Source organism: Callionymus lyra, chromosome 18, assembly GCF_982586985.1.
Source record: "Callionymus lyra chromosome 18, fCalLyr1.hap1.1, whole genome shotgun sequence".
Lineage (NCBI taxonomy): Eukaryota > Metazoa > Chordata > Actinopteri > Syngnathiformes > Callionymidae > Callionymus > Callionymus lyra.
The window spans coordinates 11103464-11116641 of NC_141835.1; the positions used below are offsets into that span (position 1 = coordinate 11103464).

At 37.7% G+C, this 13178-nt stretch overlaps 3 protein-coding genes across 4 annotated transcripts; 2 read left to right on the forward strand and 1 right to left on the reverse strand.

Moving 5' to 3' along the window:
• The first annotated feature begins 52 nt into the window (after window positions 1–52).
• vps29 (VPS29 retromer complex component) lies at window positions 53–2767 on the forward strand. Of its 2 annotated transcripts, none has more exons than XM_087779261.1 (4): window positions 53–148; window positions 1776–1967; window positions 2042–2277; window positions 2350–2767. In XM_087779261.1, exons 1-4 carry the CDS (start codon window positions 146–148, stop codon window positions 2465–2467), a joined length of 549 nt encoding a protein of 182 aa, XP_087635387.1. In that variant the 5' UTR covers window positions 53–145; the 3' UTR covers window positions 2468–2767. The 2 variants fall into 2 exon arrangements, with proteins under 2 accessions (XP_087635387.1, XP_087635386.1); XM_087779260.1 differs by lacking the exon at window positions 53–148 and adding an exon at window positions 836–919.
• Window positions 2768–2775: 8 nt separating this feature from the next.
• fam216a (family with sequence similarity 216 member A) lies at window positions 2776–7403 on the reverse strand. Its single transcript, XM_087779259.1, has 8 exons — window positions 7336–7403; window positions 5716–5832; window positions 5606–5634; window positions 4440–4552; window positions 4169–4289; window positions 3141–3300; window positions 3007–3077; window positions 2776–2935 (listed from the first exon to the last, which is right to left on the reverse strand). The coding sequence occupies exons 2-8, from the start codon at window positions 5811–5813 to the stop codon at window positions 2850–2852; spliced, it is 678 nt and encodes a 225-aa protein (XP_087635385.1). The 5' UTR covers window positions 5814–5832; window positions 7336–7403; the 3' UTR covers window positions 2776–2849.
• On the forward strand, window positions 5841–10227 carry LOC148060455 (uncharacterized). Its single transcript, XM_087779257.1, has 11 exons — window positions 5841–6638; window positions 7139–7541; window positions 7673–7790; window positions 8024–8125; window positions 8200–8300; window positions 8375–8480; window positions 8565–8687; window positions 8750–8854; window positions 9103–9258; window positions 9333–9457; window positions 9525–10227. Exons 1-11 carry the CDS (start codon window positions 6563–6565, stop codon window positions 9616–9618), a joined length of 1509 nt encoding a protein of 502 aa, XP_087635383.1. The 5' UTR covers window positions 5841–6562; the 3' UTR covers window positions 9619–10227.
• The last annotated feature ends 2951 nt before the right edge of the window (window positions 10228–13178 follow it).

Below are 13178 nucleotides of genomic sequence, written 5' to 3' on the forward strand. Positions count from 1 at the left end.
CGTTTTATTTTGAAAGCAAAAAAGGGGAAAAGGCACAACTCGGGGTGTCACGTGTCCCGAGACTCGCTTTCTGATTGGCTGACAAGCAGGACGCAGGACGTAGGCAGGCGCTTCCTCAACTTGGAGCAGAAACAGAAAATAGAAGATGGTGAGTGTGAAACGGCGAAAAGGCCTAAAACTTAATAATTAAACCAGGTTGTGGATGTGATTTTGGTCCTGTCTTAGCTTTTGGAACGTTTGGGAGAAAGCCATGCTATTGTTTCTCCTTCCGTGAGCGTCAAAAGAGCGATGGGTTGTAGCGAATGGTTCGATCGGTCACATGACAGCTGAGCTATCAGACAACATTGTCTTCACTTGGATCTAGAAGTGAATCTTGAAACTTCACCTCAGTCCACATCTCACTAGTTAACTGTTTAACTCGGTCACTTTAGGTTTCAGAACGACGATCCTTATGTAAACACTCAACTAGCCGTCTTTGCTAACAAGCTAACAGGTACTTCATCTGCAGATTTGTTTTTTCCGCTAACATTGTTTAATTCTTATATTAAATCTTGTTAAAGTCTTTATCGAGACACAATAATTCAAATCTAACTTTATTTGCTCCATTTCTTTTAACAACACATTTTAACAACTTTTTGTTTTTTACGTTCATTCAACTTTCATTTTAAGAAATTGTTCTGTGTTACTGCCTTATGTTGGTTCATTAACATTTATTATTTCACCTGATCAAATATGATTTCTTCCCCCCCCATGTTTTTTCACTCACTTGCTTCTTTCTTATACTTTTACCCATCTTTTGATTGTGACTTTTTTTTCTTCCAATCTCTCCACACGTTTATTGCTTTCTTCCATGTCACATCTTGCTCCTTCATCTTTCCACCTGTCTTGCCTTTTTCCGATCAACCAGGCTGGTCACCGGGTAAGTGCTGTTCCTCTGTTAGACCTTTTTTTTGGTTGCTCTACTGCGTGACTTATTCATGTGTTAGTGACTCATACTGCACACATCTGATACTCAATCAAATCTACTGATGGTTTCAAGAAATGCAGGCTAATTTCCTCAATTTTTAAAAAACCTGTTTTGTTGTAACATTGGCATCACAGATTGCCTGTAATAACATTTTTTTTAAAACAAAACAACTATATATTATCTATATTTTATTAATCAAGTCTTACTGTGCTAAACTAGCAGAAATGTAGAGTCTTTATTTCTCTTTGTTCTTGTTCTTATTTTATTTTGTTAATTTTTTATGAAAAATTGCTGTATTTGCTATGGATAATTTGGAAAAAAAAAAAATTCCCGTAGGAGACCTCCTGAGGGATCAATAAGGTTCTACCTAACCTACCTTACCTAAATTCTCTTTCTCTCTCTCTCTATAAAACAATTTCCTCAAAATCTTAAGAGTGATTTTATTGAGTGTGTTTTTATCTTTGTTTATTTACTGACCTCTTGTTGGGATGTCCTACTAACCTGGCTCTAGAAATCTGCAAAAATAAACATTTAACATTATAATTAAATATAAACAGGGCTTGAAAACCGTACCCCTGTGGCCTAATATGGCTGCAGTTACATATTAAAATGTTATGAATAATGTTTGTGTATTTTTGGTTAAATTATTGCTGTGAAAGTGAAACCCTGAGGTAACCAAGGGGTTTCTCCTTTTGACTACAATCTTTTTTTTCCTCTGCGTCTCTCTCTGTTTGCCTCTTTTTGTAGACTTTTTTTTGTTGCTGTCAGATGTCTGATCTGTTGCTATGTCTTTTGGCTACAATACTAGTTGGTCCTGGTATTAGGTGACCTGCACATCCCCCACCGGTGCAACACGTTGCCGGCCAAGTTCAAGAAGCTGCTGGTCCCGGGGAAGATCCAGCACATCCTCTGCACCGGCAACCTCTGCACCAAGGAGAGCTACGACTACCTGAAGACGCTCGCCGGGGACGTCCACATAGTCCGGGGGGACTTTGACGAGGTCGGGACTAAGGGACTACGAGTCTCTGGTGGTCAAAAAACGTTGCCCTGAAAACTTCTCGTTCACCTTCGCAGAACCTCAACTATCCGGAGCAGAAGGTGGTGACGGTCGGTCAGTTCAAGATCGGTCTCATCCACGGGCATCAGGTGATCCCCTGGGGTGACATGGCGAGTCTGGCGCTCCTGCAGAGACAGCTGGACGTAGACATCCTCATCTCCGGGCACACGCACAAGTTTGAGGCGTTCGAAAATGAGAACAAGTTTTACATAAACCCGGGCTCAGCCACCGGAGCCTACAGCGCGCTCGACTGGTGAGTTGAATCACACAAAATTAATGTTAAAATTAAAAATTAAGTTTTCATTATTCTTCTCTTCTCCTCCAGCAACATCATCCCCTCGTTTGTATTAATGGACATCCAGGCGTCCACTGTTGTCACGTATGTTTATCAGCTGATTGGAGACGATGTGAAGGTGGAGAGGATCGAATACAAGAAATCTTAAAAAAAAAAGAAAAGTGATTTAAAGAGGTGGGGCCAGGTTAACTCACTGTGTTGTTTCATTCCTTTTCCGCTGGGGGGCAGCAGCCTCCCAGGTGTCACGTTGACTCAAAACTCTGCCATGTATTATATTGTTTATAAGTAGGCAGCATTGGCTTTTAATAAAGTCGGAATTTGTCAGAAAAGTCACTTATTTCTTGTTTGTCAGCCAAATAAATATCGCCGTCTTCTTATTTACCCTCCATCGTGTAGTTGTCGACATTATCCCTCTATTGGTAAACAATAAAGTTCTAACATCACTGGACGTGGCTGTTTCATTTCTTCATTGTGTTTTATTCATGTGTTTGGTCGGACAAATCACCCACTTAGAGTCCAGGGTTGAGACTTTAGTTGAGAGTGTCAAGGAAGAGACTGTCGAGACACTCACTGTCTTGTGTGTTTTCTTCTTCCTCCCTCGACCAGCTCCTGTGGCCTGTCAACAAAACACACACTTATGTCAAAACCACCTGAATATCTCCATTTAAAAGTATATTTGATACAAACGTTTTGTGCTGCTTCTTAATCTTGGAGACACTAAATGTTTCTTCATCTTTCTCTGCTTTGATGCCGACGTGCTGAGGAATGCAAGTCAAACCGGTTTTAATCAAATATTCTCTCAAGAGGTCATGAGTTCTCACCTGGTTTGTCTGGGTGTGAGTTGGGGAAGCAAATTCTTTCTGGTGTTTCTAGAAACCGTCGTGTTCTCGCTCCCTAGATTTTCCTCGTAATCGAACGATCGGTGATCGACATCGTTGTAAAGAGACGTTCCATTCACGGGATTTCTTGTGGCGTCGCAGCCTGAGGAATATTGACAACAAACAATAATGATAAATAAGATAAAACCTGACATAAATATGACACTTTGTTATTACCAAATGTCTAATTATAATACCTAGAAATGGACATTAAAGGTACTTTGTGTCTACCATTACTCTTGAAAACCTAACTTTAACACTAAATAGAAAATAAATAGATAAAACTTTATCCACTGGACGTCTCCTTCGGGAAATTATAACTGTAACGAGTTTGAATGTCACTTGATAAGGAAGATAACAAAACATTTTTTCACATGACAATGTCATTTAAATTATTACCCCATTTTGAGACGATAATAATATGGGTAAGATCTAATTTTTGCTCTAGCAAGAGCTCCAATACTATTTGTTTAAACATGATTGAAATGTATTATTAAGTGTCAGAAAAGTGAAAACCTGCCACATGAAATTGCCATATACAGCATTTTTTTTCTTTTCACAAAACAAGAAAAAAACCCTTGTTGTGTCTCTGACCCACTAGCATAAAGAAGTTTTGTTGTCACCTGACACTCTTGACACCTGATTTTCTTTCTAATGTTTTTTTTTTCAATCTCATTTTAAATTGTATCAGTCATTTTATTGTTTATATTTCAATAAATTGTGTGTTGAAAAGTATGTTGTAATTCCCCATTAACATAATAAATAATATAAATAAATAATCACGTTTCCATTTTGTGTTGCAATAAAGCTGCAATGAGGATACAGTGACTCCAGAAGCTCTTAAAGCTGATGTTTGGACTTATTTTGGATTAAAAACAAATGAAAGCAGTTACGACTTCGTCAAGAGTCATGTGGTCTGTAAATTCTGCAACACCAGAGTCAAGTACCCGGACAATACTACACATATGTACCTGCTGGTATGCACCTGTGCAGCACGTTCATGTAATGCTGTGTGATGATCTTCCTGACGTGTGCAGGTCTGCTGGAGGTGGAGAGCAGGAACTCTCTCTGTGCAGGCGTGAGCGTGGTGTGCTGCGAGAAAGAGACGCGTCTCATGTTGCTTCTGTCAGTCACCTGTGTGGAGCTCCTGGAGCTGCTGCTGCTGACCTGACATGAGCCTCTCCTGCTGCATCAATCATTGAAGCTAAACCCACAACCTCAAGTTTTGTTGGACATGCTCACCTGTAAGAAAGGGGCCGCAGCCATCGATTTGGGGATTCGAATGACGGCGGCGTCCCTGGGTTTAGTTTCAGACGGTGGTCGCAGGTGACACGTCTTTACTTCACTGCTGAAACCTGCAGAATCAAACAGGATCCATCAGAACCTCCTTCAACAACTTCATCAAAACTGTGTTTTCAAAACTCTCTGAAGATGTTATTTCTGTTTTTTCTCCGGTCATTGTCTTCATGCAGGGCTCCCGTATGTTCTTTACAAACCAGACACTTGCCAAGTTCATCTGGAAGAACCTGAGAGCTTCTACTTAGAAATCATAAAGAGTGACATATCCGGTTTGACCCCGGAGCGTCTTTGGGTTTCCACTAATGACTATGGAAAATCTGTCTCGTGTTTAGGTCAGGGGTATCCAGACCTTTGTTTTTTTTAGGAGGGTCTCATTTAATGACTAGATATCGAGTCGTGTCCAAATGTGTGGAAGTATATCAGTGCCATCCGAATATTGAAGGCTTGAATTTAACATTTCAAACATTGAAACTTTCTATTTAATTCTTAATATGTTCATGGATATGTTTTTTAAAGCAGTTAAATAATAGTTAAGTAAATATTATTACATTAAAAAATGTTATATTTTCTTAGTGAATTAATTGTACACAGAGTTTAATCTATTGATTCCTATTCAATAAATAATTTCAATAAAAAAACTACATTTTTCTTTAAAAAAATAAAAACAATCGAAATCTTAACCTTTCAAAATACAATACAAAAAACTAATTAAACCTCTCAAAATAGAAATGTATTTTCTTTTTATTTAATTATTCAAAAAATAATAATTCAATGCTTAAAAAGAGAAAAAACCCATTTCAGATAAGAAAATTAAATTCAACCATTCAATATTATAAGAGTCATTCATAATTTCAAAATAAAAGCTACTATATCATCAACCCTTTAGAAACAAAATTGATAACTACTTTACAGAAAAAAAGGATTGAGGAATTAACATTGACACGTTTTTTTCTTTGCAAAAGGGAAATTGTGAGGCATTTAACATTTTTATTAAGATTTATTTTTACATTTTCAAAATGTCTGGTTGAACAATACCCTTTACAATGGACCACATAAAGGACCACATAGCACCCAGATCCAGCATATTTAAAAAACAAAAACAAACTTACCCATCCCTGAGCCGTTAACAGCGTTTATACTGCAACATACACAAACAAAAATGGTTTTAAAAAACTTTAAATCTCCTTTTTATAAACCGAGAAATATCGACAAAAGAGACCTGGGCAGAGCGTCGTAGCAGTGAAGCCTCCGGAACGTCTGAGCAAACCTCACTTGTTTCTTCATTTCAGTCACTTCTGTGCCAGACGGAGCTTTCATGAGCCGCTCAGTGAGGAAGCTGCAGTGACCGCCCTCTTTTTAAAAAAAAAGCCTCTAGAGCTACGAGGTGTCACTTTCAAGTACCAGCAGGAAGAACCTGCGCTCTGACAACAGACAATGATAGACGAGCACAGACCGCACGTTCACAACATACATGGGTTCCTCTTGTGACAATCACTTTCTTCCTTTCCTTCAAGAATTAAAAAGAAAGATTCTTGAGAAAATCTCTAAATTGGAAAACAAACGTTGGATATTAAATCAATCACATATTGAATTTAAATGTCAACAGCCTTAATACTTATTATATATCGATCGATCAATGAAAATAAATGACCACAAACGACATAAAAATGCTTCAAATTCAATTAAATGACAACATTTTGTTATAATAAAAATATTTTTAAGGTATTGTGTACTAGATAAACAAATAAACATAAGGTTTTTGTTAGTTTTTCTCTGGAATTTATAAGTCAAATTACTGATTTACCCGTTTAAATAATCTGATTTAACAAGACATGAGTCAAAACATGATATAAAGAATATAATATATAATAAAAAATATATTTATTTTTGGTGACGACACAGTCGGAAACTCGTTTCTCCTCCTCAAGTCAGGGCAGGTTCTGATTTTACCTTTGTAAAGTGAAAGTAAATATTGAGAGACACCACGCCTGTTTATGGCCACTTGTCTTCATGAGCGGTTGAACAAAAAAGCTTATATGAGAACAACGTCGCGTCTCTGCTGAGCAATGAGCTTTAAAATGAACGCAACGAAACTGATCAGGGGTCGGATGGGAAGCCTTTTCAAGAGGGACGCCGGAAAAGGTGAGAGGTTTTTTTTTTTTTTTTACTTGCTCTTTCTATCAAGCCATGGCAAGAATCAAAGCCTCTCAGTTGGCCAAAGCTTAACCAGTTAAAAGAACTAAAAAATGACGAGTAGATGACATTTAATTAAATCACAGAAATCCACTAGTAATAAAGATAATAATGAATGATTAACTGTTGACATGCAAGGACAAATCTGTACATCAAAACCTATACTTATCAACGTAAATAAATAAACACCAGGGAAAAGCTAGAATCTTAAATGTTATTAAAATATATCCACGTGTAATTCCTTACATCAGTGAAAATAAAAACGTAAATGAATAAAGACATAAACATTATGAAATAAGTATGAAAAAAGGGGATTTCCTTTTTCAATCAAATCTTGTTTGGCCAAAACAAATCATAACCACTCCGGTGGAAACTCCCTGTGAGTGCATTTGAAGTGTTGATGTCAGACACCATGACACTAATAATCAAATAAGCTACTTGTCTTTCAGCTTCCATCCTAGTGGAGACTAAAGAAGAAGAAGAAAAAGCGATCAAACTGCCTGAGGAGGACTTCTCGGAGGACAAGGACGTGAAGACACTGTTGGACAAACTTCTCCACGTGGAAGATCTCGAGGAGCAAATGAAACTCATCGACACATTTGTGGATCAACAGTTCCAAGGGATGGAAGTGAAAGATGACACGAACCTTGAAAAGCATCTCCTCGCCGTTCAGACCGACGTTCAAACCAAGCTTTTGAGACTGACGCCGGAAATGGTATCGGGCGCGGCGGGTCATCTGCTCGACCGTTACCACCGGCAGATTTTTATCCACCTCCAGGATCTTCTGCGGAAGAGCAGCAGCACCCAGAGTCTCCTGCTCCTCTTGAAGTGGGTCCTGCAGACGTACCTGAGGTGGGAAAGACCATCAACGTTACATATCTGTAGACAACACCAATAAAAATGTACCCGATTGTGGACTTTAAACTTTGAAATAGAATTGAGTTGGCGCTCATTACTGACAAACACTCTGTGTTTTCTTTAAGCCGCGACCTCCTGCAGCACCCCGACCTTCAGAAAGTGGACCTCGCTAAAAGAGTTGATCTCATGCTGATGACAGAATGGACCGCAGAGGCCAAAGCAAAACTCATAGAACGAGTCCATGTAAGACATTCATTTGTGTACATATTAATGGGCTATAAAACTTGACAATGTCCCAGCATTTATTTTTATTTCATTAATTTTCTTTACCGCTTAATCCCTTATCTGTTGTTTCTCCCTAACCAAACAATAAATAAAACTAAATAATTGCAAGAAAACATTGAGTATTTGTGAAAAAAAACTCTTCACTTTAACAAAGTTGTACGATATCTGACTTTGTGGTGTTTTAATGGCAGGTGGAAGTGAGCGAGTCTCTGGAGAGAATCCTTCAAAGTGATCAGGAGAAGAGCTGTAACAGCATTGAATCTTTTAATGCGTTACCTGTGGACGTCATTCAGGTAAGTTGTTTAGAAATATACTCAACTTTCTCCTGTAACCCTTCAAAAAAAAAGTTAAATCTGCTCTTTTCAAGCGTGTCAACGCCATTCCCGCGACAGCAGGACAAGTCAGCAGTTGCCTCTTCGACGCAACCATCAAGGTCTGCTTCCAGGAGCTCCTTGTGTTTGTGACTAGGTGAGAGTCTTTTTTTAAATCCATTCTTAAATGTATTTTCTAAAAAAGTGTGACTTTATTTTCCGCTGTTTTAGGATGTCTGCAGCTCAAACTGAATTCCTGGGAAAACAATATGAAATGACTGAAGACGTAACTATACAGTTCATGAGGACTTTGAAGACGTGTCAAGAAATCAAGCGAGTGCAACTGTTTACCTTCATTCTTCAAACCAGAATAACTATTTTCAGCAACATAAAAATAAATAATTTCTGTATTTTTAGGAAGTATGTCCAGGCCAAAGAGTGCAGCCTCAACAAGAGTCTCTTACAGGAAATTACAGCCCAACTGGACGACTTGGATGAATCCACTTTGAAGCTTCTGCAGGACAACATCTCCCACTTGATAAAGGTATCACCGACACCTGTTGATGTCTCCATGTGTTATTTCTCATCCTTATCTTCCTGCTCCAGGATCACTTCAAGACTTACTTCAACTCCAACAGCCAGAAATTCCTGCTGTTGGAAAAATTCCAGAGGATTTTTCCTAAAGAAGGCTGTTGCTCAGAGGTGCAGACGGTACGAGAGCCTTCACACTCGCTTTAAGTCTGGTTTAAAATGTTATTAATGTGAGTAAATGTTGTGTTACCACAGTCAGACTGATGAAGAGAATCCTGCTCTGTAGACACATTATTTATCGTATTGTTGACGGAACACCAACCCCGGAGTCGCTTTACGCTCAAATTAGTCGACAGAATTTAAAAAAGAAGGGAAGAGTTTACAATGGTTAAGACTTAACTATTAAAAAAACTTTTAATTGATACCAGCGGGTGATGAATGAGACGTACAAGCTGACCGTGGAGCTGTATCTCACACACCTCATCCAACGCAACAAACGACAACTGAAGAAAAGCTGGAACATGGACGTTGGAAAAGAAGTGAGAGAGGATGCTGAGAAGCTTCACCAAACCATGTCCGACATTGTGAGATTATTTGACCTTCTGCGATTTATCTTTTAGCCCCAACGTTCCTTTTCAAGCGTGTCCTTCTTCCTCAGGCTGCTGGTGTGCGACTGCTCAACTTCCCGCTGATCCACGTCTCAGAACTGTTGGAGTCCAGCAGCACCGACGTGATCAAAATGGAAGTGGCTCTGATGTCCAAGGAGTGCGGCCAAGAAATGAGGTACGTTAAACTGCTTCTGCACATGTTAATGCATGCTGCTGATAAAAGATCTGTTGGTGACTTTTAGAGAGATCCTACCGCTGATACCAAAGATCCTGAAATGGGCCGGCATCTCTCCGAGCAAAATAAAGGAGGTGCTGGACGCCTGCCCGGAGTCTTAATGCAAGCCTGACTCCTGGTCTGTTTTGACAAACGTTTATCTGCAGCTGTTTCATTTGACAATAGTATAAAAGATCAAATCACTCAAACAAGCATTGACTACATCTCTTAAAATGCATTTCACTGAAAAGAAATACAAGTTGTGTGTTGTCGAAGTAAGTGGCTTATGAAGCTAATGCAAAAAAAAGATATGCACAATTTTTATTAATTTAAATTTAAATTTTTCATTTCTTTAGAGAAAATATTTTTAAAAGCTTTTGAATCTCATTCAGCCCTAATTTGTGTGTGTAGGGGGGAGGGTTATGAAAAATAAATAAAATAAAGTACATTAAACTGTAGAATATTGGGCATCGAATGTTTCGTTGACAGTTGCAGTTCTAAGTTTCCAAATCCTTTTTTCTCACATAAAAGGCTACGACTATTAATTACTATTTCTTAAGAAAACATTATTCAAACCTTAAACCGTTCTTTAGCTTCACAAATATCTATATTATACAGCTCAACAGTGTAAATGGTATGATACTCAGAGAAAATAAAAAATATGAAAGAAAAAAATGTCCATCAGATGAAGGGAAATAACATTTTTGCATGAGGTGGTTTTCTTGACGTTAAATTGAAAATAAAGTGATTTCATTATTTTTTTTTAATATTGTGCATCGACTCTTTCTTTGACATTTAGAATTTACTATCGAGAAGCATTTTCTCCGAGTCTTTTTCTGATTCTTAACTCATTCAGCTACGGGGCCGAAGAAAGGTTACAATCTTTCCGTTTATGATGTCATTTAAAAGAAATTCTCACTACATTCAGAACAGCAATATGATAAAAACAAGAAATTATTAATTAATTAATTAGGTTTCATGGAACTCCTGTTGTTTTATCAGTTTTATCGTGACCTTTAAAATATATACTTTATTGAATATTGTTTTGATTGTTTAAGCACTTTGTGACCCTGGTCTGTAAAAGCGCTATAAAAATAAAAATTACTTACTTACTTAAATGGATAATTAAGTAAATACAAAACAGAAAGTAGATATTTCTTCTCAACATATACAACTTTTTCCTCATGTCTAGTTATTCTTATTTTATGAAAAAAACATTTGGATCTTCAATCGGTTCTAACTTGTTGTGTTCCTGTTTGGTTTCTCTTCGTAAAATTGAAAATGAAGTAATTTTTACATTTTTAATCGATGTTTGCTGCAGCAAAATGACGTAAAATGTAATAGATAAATAAAAACTTATTACCAAATACGATCTTTCCTCACATGTTCTTTTTGAGCTTCTCAAGGATTATTATTAATAATGATCTTTATGGACATAACACGTTTCATACTGAGAGTAACGACACTATTCTTTATATTATAGTAAAAAACAAACATTATTTAACAATAAGAAACAGCACCAAAACATTATTATGTTAAAAACAAGATTTAATTAAGTAAATTGGGTTTAAACTTTAGCGTCACACCCGATATACTGCCCCCTGCTGGACACCATTTGAAAAACAAGACGGGGGGAAAGGGAAAACTAGTCCTAAATAAGTTGTTTTCGAGTAATAATGAAAATTCAATTACAATCGATGTTTATTTACTAACCTTTATCTACTAGGTTCTGGTAGTGAGTGACACATGGGCGACAATTTAGGTGAAATACGGCGGCATTAGCTTAGCTACATGCTAACGTCATGCTACAGAGGTGGGATTAAAATAAACGAATAAGATAAGAAAATAAAAAGTCAAATTGATAGATTTATTAAACTATATGCACGATAGTGAGATATAATGTATATTTGCACGTGTAGCGACACAAGGATCTCAACAGGATAACACGGTGGTCAACGTTGACAAGTGTAACTAGTTTCAGTGTTAGCCGAGTGACAAGTACACACTTGAATCAAAACTTAAATGTTCGAAGAGAAGGTCACGAATAAATCGTCCAAGAAATGAAACGAATAAACGACAAAAAAACGGTCACTCACCGAACATCGAGTCGTTACCGATGTACGAAAACATGACGCGCTGACACCTGCACGTGGACGAACGCTCGCTTCTGATTGGCTGAACACCTGAACCTGCGTCACTGATGACGTCCACGAGGCCTTTGATTAGTCTTTACAGAAGCGATATAAAATGTAATTTCCACCTGGAATTAACGTATTTCGCATCGGACCTTCGGTAAGTAACACCTTTTTCCAATTGACTCCATCTTAGCTCGGTTTTAGGCACATTTTTGCTAACAATCCCACAACTGATCCAACGTCACTCAACACACACGTCAATACAAACTACTTTTAATGTGATTTTAAATGTGTATGACTCGTTTAAATCAGGCATTAACTCAATTATTTTACATGTTAATTAAAACAGCAAGATATGTTATAAATATAAATGTATTTATTTGTACAAGTAAGAAAATAATTCTACACAGAAAATGTATTACCACAGATCAATGTTAGTAACGTCCCACATAATACACGTTGCCTAGAAAGTGTTGTCTCAACAGTTAAGGTTTATGTTTATATTTTGGTTAAAAAATATTTTATCTGAAACTCATTTGTATTTATTTATCAAAATAGATCAACTGTTTCTGTTTATTTACTATAAATGGTCAATTTCCCCAGTATTAGGTTGAAATAAACTACAAATACTGAGACTGTAAGTGTATGTTTGTTAAAATTAATTAAAATTGATTACGTGATTAAATTATTAGCTTAATATATTTCCAAAATGACATGAACTGTTCTAATGAATATATATCCATTGTTCCTGTTACTCCACGTAATGTTTTGATGTTTATTAGTGGATTGGATCATAAACAGCCCATAATAATGCACCTGACAACATATACTGCATTTCTAGCTGCTCTCAACTGTTTATTTTATTAAGTGTTAAATACAAACCTTGTCAAATTAGCACCTTACTCTTTAATTTATGAGCCACTGGCAATATTTTTCATTTCCCTTTTTCTGTCTTCATCTCAGGTAATACAGAGTATTTTATACCTTGTATCTCCAGACGCCTGAAGAAGGTAACGACACGTTTCTACTCAAAGAGTATTTATTAAAGAATTATAAATGACATTTTCAAATTATTACACAGATGCTTTCCACGGGTGACTTTCGTGTTGCAAGTCTGAGCGGTTTCTCTCCGGCCTGGACGGATCCGAGCGAGGAGTTGGACACTGTCCTCTCGACGCTGCAGGAAATGTTCGGGGATCTTCCGTCCGTTTCCGTCTCTGCTCCTGAAATCGACTTCGAGGAGATGTTTAAACTCCTGGATGAAGTCGAGGCCCTGGAGCCACGAGAAGACTCGCCAACTTGCGACCTCGACCCGCTCCAGTGTGGATCCCCGACATTGGTGCCGTCCTACAGACCGGTACTGTTGGAGAATACTGTTGGGCAGTACCATCCGGTCCCGACAGAAGGGGGATGGATGGACGGTGGGGCCCCCCCGGGGTTCTGGGTGCAGCTTCCATCCATGAAGGCTCATCCCTTAATGCATGGAAACACAACCTTTTTGTAAATGTCACACAAGTTTTGTCTCCTTTTTGTACATTTTTTTTAAT